Consider the following 9489-nt stretch of genomic DNA (forward strand, 5'->3'; position numbering starts at 1 on the left):
TCCTATAAGTTCTCCCCAGGCCTCTCTTAGCCTCTTTTGAGACTTTAGTCATCTTCACAGTTAACCTAGGATTGCCTGACTGATCTTCAACCAGTGCGGAACCCGTTCTTATATTCCTTCTAGCTAGAATCCTCCAGCTAATCAACTCATTTTTGGTGGGATTCCACACCTTCATTGGTTTCTAATAATGAACAAATAGATTTAAATGGAATGGGAACAAAGTGACGTATTATAAACTGCCCACTTTAGGATACTACTACTCCTAAATAAAAAGACAGGAACCTCACTTGATATAGCTATCATCTTAGTAATTGTAAGTAACAGTGACCGTTTAACTGTCACTTGGTAAACTGCCAGCCTAACCTTTAAACTTTGTATCTCTTCTTTGATCCTAACCAGGAGTAAAAGACACTTCTTCATCTCTGCCCATCACACACACGGGCTCTGTCCTATGTAGAACCCCTGTTGGGAACCTTCTATAGCTAAGGAATTTTGCTGGGAACCCACCCTCACCATCCCAATGTGCATGCCCAGTGACCATGTTCCCACCTATTCCCTCAGTTCTCTTTCAACTGCCACTATGGCAGCTCTTTACTTTTGCTGAGGAAAAATAAACAACTTGAGGACAACTTGTTGTTTTTATTTTACCTCTTTCTATCCTTTGTTATTTCTCTTTTTTCTCAACTATTCCTCAAAGTCAAATTTCAAAAGTACAATTTGAAATGTTCAAAATTCATAGGATTCTATCCAATGTTATGCTAGTGGAAAAGTTATAAGAGTTGGCATTGTTCTGCAGTTGCATAATTGCTAGCAGAACTAGTACAAGCAACACCTAGCCTAATGAAGTCGTAATCAGTTGTGCAACAGCTTGCGGAACGCATTGTACAACATCATATGAAAGGACTTGCGGAACAAATTGTGCAACACTGTGGCGATACCTTGTGCAACACCCTCTGTAAGTGGAGTCACAGTACTGGATTTGACACTTGTACAAGGATGAAAATGAGCTTTTCGCAAGCAGTGTAAGCTTTTTGCTAATGGAATGACACCATTGGATAAACCCAGAATAAAATTTGCATTCTGAAATCTTGCTGAATTTATGATTTTGCCTGATAGGTTTCATTCTTCTCATTCAAGATCTGTTACAAGATCCTTGTGCAAGGACACGAGGGGAAAAAAGCTCTGCCATGAGCAATAGGAAACAATTGTCATATGAAGGAGAATCTTTGTATCCTGTGGATAGCATGTTAAAACCAAATGAAGCAAATACTCTTTCACTTTTCGATAGATTATATATGTGCAGTTTTTCTGGTTTATTTCTATTTTTAAAGGGATTCAGTGACAGAGGGCTACAATCCAGGAGAGTTTAAGCATACTTTTGCAGATTGCAATCAGTGGCCTTAAACACATTTAATTGTTGGTTTGGCTAATAGGCAATTGTAAATACAGCCAATAACTTTCTTTCTCTAGGAGTTTATACAAAGAACAGAAACTTCCGGTTATACAGGTCATCAAAAGCAGGAAACTGTGTTGTTTTGGATATTGCTGAAGATAACAAGTTTGTTCCTAAACTTGTAAAGAATTCTTGCATAAAAGAGCAATATTTTCTTTCCTCTTTGATCTGTAATGTAAGGTAACAATCACACTTTGGAATTCAAATTATTTTTCTAACTCTTTTTAATAGTACTGAATATGTTCATTATTTAACTTGCAAAGGCAGTGAGTGATGCATGCATGCCAGTCACCATCTCACTGTTTAAAATCCTGAAAGATTTGAAGGAAATGTGCATAGTACTGTCATGGTAGATCAGGGATGTGCAGGCTGCATGCAGCCTGCCAAGCCATTTCTGGCAGCCTGCCAGACCCCCTGCATCTTCCACCACAGGGGCACTGCCTGAGGTTTCTAGTGCTAGCAAGGGAATCCCTTTTCTCCGATTTCTGATGAGAGAGCAGAGATACGGAAGGGATTTCCTTTGCTAGTGCTAGCAAAGCAGCTGCAGGCTTGTGTGTGTGCACAGCCCCCTGGCACTGCCTAATGTGGCCCTCAGGGCCAAAAAGGTTGCGGATCCCTATGGTAGATCATGACTGTGCTCAAGTGTCCTGGCCTGAGGAGTGGGGCTATTCCCAGATCTTACTCTTTGGAGCTGGAAAGATGGGTGGTAAAAAAGGAAGATTTCCCCTTGCCCTGCCTCCCTTCTCTTGTAACCACCTGCCCTGAATTTTTTTATTTTTTTTTGCATGTCTGCTTGCTGTCATTTTATCACTGATTTATGCATTTGCTTCTCAAAGCACTCAGGGGAAACTATGCAAGTGAAATTAATGGGGTGTGTGTGTGTGTGTGTGTGTGTGTAGTGCAAAAAGAGAGTATGTCCACAGAATATAGAAGGGTGGTTGGGCAAAGATGCTTGTGTCCTGCTAGCTTGAGATTCTCTTTTTCAGCCCTTGTTTCTTCCATTTTTGTCAGATTTTCAGATTGTTCCAAAATTTTAACCTGTGACAATCAAAAGGAGACAAGAGAAAAGTCTGTCTATTTAGATGACAACATTGTGAATAGCTGTCCAGGTAATTCCATCAAATCTAATTGAAATTTTATTTGTAGGAATAATTTTATGGCATTGCAAAATTTAAAATATCTTTATTTCAGCATTTGACTAAAAATTGTATACATCTGAGTAATTTGGTGAAAATTTTATTTCTAATTACACATCTGAAGAATTGTATCTTCCATCAAACCATTATTATGTGCTGTAATATATCTGTCAATTTTACATTTTGAAAGTTTCTGATAATTAACCATGTTGCACATAGGAGGAATATATTCCTGAGCAAGATTAATGTTAAGTTGATTTTACTGATGACTGTGCTGGGAAAGATTGAAGGCAAAAGGAGAAGGGGACAGCAGAGGATGAGATGGCTAGATAGCATCATCGATGCAATGGATATGAACTTGAGCACATTCCAGGAGAGAGCGGAGGACAGGAAGGCCTGGTGTGCTATGGTCCATGGGGTCACGAAGAGTCGGACACGACTTAACGACTGAACAACAACAAAAATGCTGGATATGAAAAGCTAGTTAGATTTGACTATTTTTCCATTGTAGACTTGGGGGTAGAAGGCCCAGAACTCAATTTTCTTGAAAGAAGGAAGGATACAGTCAGGGCCAGAAATATTGCAACAAGAATAACTGTTTTGGCAGTTGGCCTCTGTACACCACCACATTGAAGTTGAAAGGAAACACACTCAGATGGGAGCGAAGGCAGGACTTGCAGCTGTAATTCAATGGTGAGACAAAGGTGGGGCACTAGCCATTCAGGAAATACAGCCAGTGGAATACACCCCCCGCCCCATCGTTGGTGGCTCATAAGTAATGGAACAAACCAACATCATTTCAAACTTAAGGATCACCTTTAATACCTCGATGAAAATCCTTTGCAGTCAATGACTGCCTGAAGTCTGGAACCCATGGACATGACCAAATGCTGAGTTTCCTCCCTCGAGATGCTTTGCCAGGCCTTGTTTGTGGGTCTTTCTGCCTTCAGTCTTGTCTTCAGTAAGTGAAAAGCATGCTCTATTGGGTTGAGATCAGGTGACTGACTTGGCCATTGAAGAACATCCCATTTCTTTGCCTTCAGAAACTCTAAGGTAGCTTTTGCTGTATGTTTTGGGTCATTATCCATCTACAATATGAAGCGGCGTCCTATTGGTTTGGCAGCATTCAGCTGAATCTGAGCAGAAAGTATAGCCCTATACACTTCAGAATTCTTCCTGCTGCTTTTATCAGCAATCAGGTCATCAATAAACACCAGTGACCCGGTTCCATTGGCAGCCATACATGCCCATGCAATAACACTGCCCCCACCATGTTTGACAGATGATGTGGTATGCTTTGGATCATGAGCTGTTCCTTTCCTTCTCCATACTTTTCCCATCATCAAGTTAATCTTGGTTTCATCAGTCCAAAGAATCTTATTCCAGAACTGGGCAGGCTTTTTTAGGTGTTTGCTGGCAAAGGCTAATCTGGCCTGTCTGTTCTTGAGCGTTACCAGTGTTTTGCACCTTGTTGTGAGGCCTCTGTATTTACATGCATAAAGCCGTCTCTTGACTGTAGATGTTGACAATGACATGCCTACCTCCTCAAGAGCGTTCTTGACCTGGCTAGATGTTGTGAAAGGGTTCCTCTTCACCATGATCAGCATTCTGCAGTCAACCACTTTAGTTGTCTTCCGTGGTCTTCCAGGCCTTTTGCTGTTGCTGAGCTTGCCAGTTAAATCCTTCTTTTTCAGGATGTTCCAGACTGTTGTGTTAGCCACTCCCACTGTTTTCGCTATCTTTCTGATGGGTTTATTTTGTTACCTCAGCCTAATGATGGCCTCCTTCACTTGCATGGACACCTCTTTGGACCTCATATTGGGAGTTCCAATGAACAGCTACCAAATGCAAATGTAACACTCAGAACCAACTCCAGGCCTTTTCTCTGCGTGATTGGTCATGGTACCCAGGAGACAGGCCACACCTGGCTATGCAGCTGCTTGTCAGCCATTTGTTCCATTACTTATGAGCCACCAATGATGGGGGTGTGTGTATGCCAGTGGCTGCACTTCCTGAATGGTTAGTGCCCCACTTTTGTCAAGCCGCTTGAATTACAGCTGAAAGTCCTGACTTGGCTCCCATCTGGGTGTGTTTCCTTTCAACTTCATTGCGGTGGTGTACAGAGGTCAACTGCCAAAACTGTTATCCTTGTTCCAATATTTCTGGCCCTGACTTGAAGTCAACTTGAAGTGTGAATGATGTTACTATGATGTATCCAGCAACCTGATCACAATAGGATAAGTTCAGACAAGCTAGAATGGTTTTGGTATTTTTAAAAAATACCTCTTTGTGTACCAATGCAACGAGGCCCTAATTGGGTTCCTAATAGTATTCAGATTAATTCTCAGTATATGTTGTGGAAGAATAAGTTATTAATCTTTTGTACCCTTCATAGACCCTGTAGGAGGATACCACTGTTCACCTTATCCAGAAATTGATAAGTTTGTTCTCTCTCTAGTCAATAAAGATAATGTTCAAGGAGGTAAGAATTATTTTTTGTATCCAGAAAAAAGAGATTTCTAAAGGTATTGAAGTCGTTTGGAAAACAAAGTGTCTTGTTTTCCAGGGATAAGACGATGGAATTATTTTTCTCTTGAACAGCTTCTTGTATATGACATCTCTAACTATCGCTGGTGTAAAAATATTGGCAGAGCTCACAAAAGTAACAATATAATGTAGGTACATTTTCATGTTAACCTTATAATAGTTTGTTTAAAGGGTTATTGGTTTTTGTACATTTATTATGAATATTTTTGGATCTAAAAGGCAATGAATCAGGCTAAGAGTGGATGCACATTGCCATATAGAGAATGAGAACATTCTGACTGGTAGTAGTCCTTACTTTGCATTTTGATATACAACCATGAACTTTCCAAGTGTAACATTAAACTGTACATACGTTCTGTGCATTTATAAAATTCTAAAGAGAGCTACGCACACATAAAAACGTTGTTATCAGCCCTTTTAATTTTATTTATTGTATAGCTATGCACTAGTTTAGTGCAGTGTGCTATACCTATCTACTGTCTAGTCATGAGTCTAGTTCAATGAGTCTTAATCCCAAGGAAGTGGGTATAGGATTATGGCCAGGACTAATCCTCCCTTTCCCTAGCCACATCTGGAGGTAGGGGAGATTAGATTCCTGATTTAAAGTAACCTTGAGTTGTCTAATTATTCATGCTTATCGCATAGTCAATTAATGGAACTTTGGGCAGTAGCCAACAGGGCACTTACACCCCCACCAATTGTGTTGTGCCTCGCTGATTCCCTTTCACAAGCAGTGCCCACCACTTGGGGAACAGAGATTTAGCGCTTCTGGAAGAAACTGGAAATTAGCAAAAATGCTCGTTTCTGGAATGGGGCGGATCAGCGGAGCTCACTGATACAGAAATGAGCGTTTCTGCTCATTTTGGGGCTTCTTCTAGGAAGCGTTAAATCTCTGTTGCACAAGCAGTGGGTCCTGCTTGAACAATGGAATTGGCCGGATGCACTGCTTGTGCAACAGAATTGGTGGGGGCATAAGCGCCCTGTTGCATACTGCCCTCTAAGTATGCCTAACTTTGTGCCATAGTAAAGCTCATGTTTAATCATGATTGGAGCCTGTTTTGTTGACTGCATCTCATTTTCAGTATGTTAAAAAAAATCCCACTGGATTTAAGCAGTCCTTACAAGATATTTCAAAGAATGGGCTCACAGCAGGGCCTGCACCCTAGTGTGTTTACTGAGAGACCTGATCAACTATTAGATGATTGTGAGGAGAAGAGGAGCATCTGGATTAATAATACAGATCATGATCTGCTCATATGATACATGGACTCTTTGCCTACCGTGGCACTCATGGTAGCCACTCACACGTGAGCATGTGGTTGGGGAGTCTGTATGTAGATATCCCTTGATAGATCAGGCTAGGGATCATCAGATTTTTGTTTTATACATATGAATAGTTCAGTCAGTAAGTCAGACAATTAGTATTAATAATTTGGAGCAGGTCTATAAAACATAGCGATTAAGATGGTTGCCATTGACTGCCACTTACAAACTAAATCTAAAACATCTGTATTTTAAGGATTATAATAAATCTGAAAAGTGAAAATTGGTATCAAAAATGTCATGACCCTATGTGCAGAGCAGAAAACTTCAAGTCAGAATGTGAGTACTTCTATATAACCTACAATATTACAATTACTAATTTTAAGTATGTTATAACTAATATAAACTCATTTTTATATGTGATGTAGGTTTTCCGTTACCAGCTGAGGTATGCCTCCCATTCCTTTTCAAAGAGGTATGTTTTTCTCACTTAGTTACTAAGTTGTAACTAAGCTGTAGTTACATCATAGGCAAGATCTGTTCTGTAGCAAATACGTTAGAAAATGAGGTGGTGAAAACTGAGCAAGCGTAAGAGAAAATTGTGACTATCTTTCTATGCCTACTTTATATAAAACTAGGATTTTCTTTAGCACAGCCTTTAATGTTGCAGTAGACTTCTTGTGCAAATTTACAAGCCCACACCTACTTAATTTCTCTCAATTTGTATGTTGTTTTGCATGAATGCCCTTACAGCTGTAAACTGAGGCACAGTCACTGTGAGTGAGGTGTATAATTATACTGCTACTAAAATATTGTTTAATATTTAATATTATTTGTTAAAATCACACTGTAAAGTAGTCTTCTACCTCATGGCCTTCAGATGTGTTAGGCTACAACTTTTATCATTGCCAGATAGGATGACCTGTGGGATGATGGGAATTTTAGGCCAACACATCTGGAGGCCACTAGCCTAAGAAGGATGCTTTAGGTCATGGATCCCCAATGTGGCTCCTTGCTCCCTTCAAAAATGTATTTTTTAATGAGAACCTTGGAAAGCATTAGGATCCCACGTTCTCCTTCCTGTTCCTGTACTTGCTGCAGAACAGCTGTTGGTGGGCAGGCAGAGTTGCTTTCTGGGCCCTCCCAATCTTCTGCCCACAGGGACCTTTCCCCATAGCACTCTCTCTCTCCTTCCACTCCCAGGCTCTAGCCTCACTGTTTCTCTTCCCTGTCCCTCGCCTTTCCTTTCTAGCCTATAGCCTTGCTTTTTATCTCTCTTCTACCTGTGTCTTGCCATTTCCCCCTCCCTTTCAGCCTCTAGTTTTGTTCTCTCTCCCCCTGGCTGCCTGTGCACGCGTGCGCGCGCGCACACACACACAGTCTTTACCTTCCTTTTGCCAGGCCCCAACATTAGCCATTTTGTGACTAGCCACATCCTTCATGGGAGCCATTTTGTGGTAGTGCCCACAGCAGTTTCTAAAATTCTCAAATGTACCCATGGGTCCAAAATGGTTGGGGACCTCTGCCTTAAACTGTGCATCTTCCAGGAATGCACACTGAAATCAATGGAACTTTGTAATAAGAGCCACTTCATGCATTATGCTTGCAGAATTGCTGTTGCATAAAATACAAACTGTATGCTCAGGCTGCTCCCGCTCCAGCGCGAGCTACCTTAGAAACTGTGGTTCAGAAATCCTGTCAATGTAATTAATACTGTTTGAGCAAAGTTACGTGTCTTTGATTTTCTTCTCTCTCACCCATAATACTCAGTGGTTAAATGTGTTTTACAGGGTTATTTTGCAGACACAGAAACAGCAACAGTGCCCCCATAAACCTCCCAGCACTTTGAAAATATGTCCAATTTCCTTAGCCTTAAAATACTTAAACACTTGAAATATATTGCATAACCTTAAAGCAGGGGTATAGAAATGTTTTCCTGTCAAGGTCTGCATTATCTTGGTCGAAATCTGCTGGGCTTTGCATTCCAGCAGTGGATGTGGCCAGAGCCAAAAGTAGGTGGAGTTGGATGTGACTTCTTTGTTGTTGCATATTGAACAAAAAGATAAGACATTTGCATCCAGTCATCCTCCTTCTCCAATTTGTGTAATGTTTCCTTCAGCTTTGCAGCTGGGGACAAAGCAGGATGGAGTAAATAATATCAATAACCCGAAGTGGGCCAGTGATGAGTGTAGCTTAGGGAGATTTTGGCAACAGAGATTGAGAGGCATAGAGGTTTCCTACCCTTGCCTTAAAGGATCATTATGTAGCCCTGAGCAGATTGCATTTGGGACACTTTTCCTGTCTACAACCTAGTTAAGCCATTGTGAAGCCGCTTGCATATGGTTCAACTGCTTTTAACACCAATATTGGCCTGAGCCATACTGCAGCTGCTCTACTATGTGTAACAGTACCCTTGCAGTTTATTACATTTATATCCTACTTTTTCACCAAACCTGGGGCTCAAGGTGGCTTGTGTTAGAGTTGGCAACCACCTCTTCGTAACAATAAAATAGTGCAAAATTATAAATTAAAGAACATGCCACCATCTTAACAGATGAACAAGGCCCACAGCAGCTGGTGCCCACACAAGTACAATCACTTGATCTGAAAACACATGACTCAGTGAACGAAGTGTGGTCTGCGTCAAGTCAAAGTATTCTATTACATATGTTATTTGATGATGTACAAGTTCAACCTATAATGATTCATCTGTGATTGCATTCACTCATGCAACTGATAATATAATGAGTGAGTGATGGGCATGCATATGTGAGCTAGTCTTGTACATTTAGGATCTTTTTGAGAAGACTAACTGATTAGAAAATGTCCTCTTGAGACGTAGCTATTTCCTATTTAAACAAGATTTCTTCAGCAGCCGCTGCATGTACTGTGTTGGGTAGACTGCAGACAGATTATAGCTTTTATACAAAACAGGAATGATTTTTTACAACTACTACATATGAATACCTTATTTATGAAAGCAGACCAGGTATCTAACTTTGACATCAGCTAGATGCTTCTGAAATGGCAGGATTGGGGTGGGGGAGCAGTTATCTATTGACTTTATAAAATATCAGCAAAGTATACCCC

At 40.7% G+C, this 9489-nt stretch overlaps 1 protein-coding gene across 23 annotated transcripts in view; it reads left to right on the plus strand.

The window, feature by feature from the left end:
* The window catches only part of PRIMPOL (primase and DNA directed polymerase), a 42904-nt gene that overhangs the window by 17633 nt on the left and 15782 nt on the right, over window positions 1–9489 (plus strand). For all 23 annotated transcript variants that reach the window (XR_014792143.1, XR_014792142.1, XR_014792145.1 and 20 more), the window contains 6 exons: window positions 1471–1633; window positions 2465–2562; window positions 4985–5071; window positions 5156–5264; window positions 6656–6738; window positions 6828–6874. Coding sequence is in view for 18 of the 23 variants with exons in the window: in XM_084856569.1 (XP_084712695.1) it covers window positions 1471–1633; window positions 2465–2562; window positions 4985–5071; window positions 5156–5264; window positions 6656–6738; window positions 6828–6874 (587 nt within the window). In the remaining 5 variants the exon portion in view is untranslated. The remainder of the gene's footprint in view (window positions 1–1470; window positions 1634–2464; window positions 2563–4984; window positions 5072–5155; window positions 5265–6655; window positions 6739–6827; window positions 6875–9489) is intronic.

This window comes from Heloderma suspectum, chromosome 5, assembly GCF_057233095.1.
Source record: "Heloderma suspectum isolate Gila_16-S chromosome 5, 16-S_ref, whole genome shotgun sequence".
Taxonomy (NCBI): Eukaryota; Metazoa; Chordata; class Lepidosauria; order Squamata; family Helodermatidae; genus Heloderma; species Heloderma suspectum.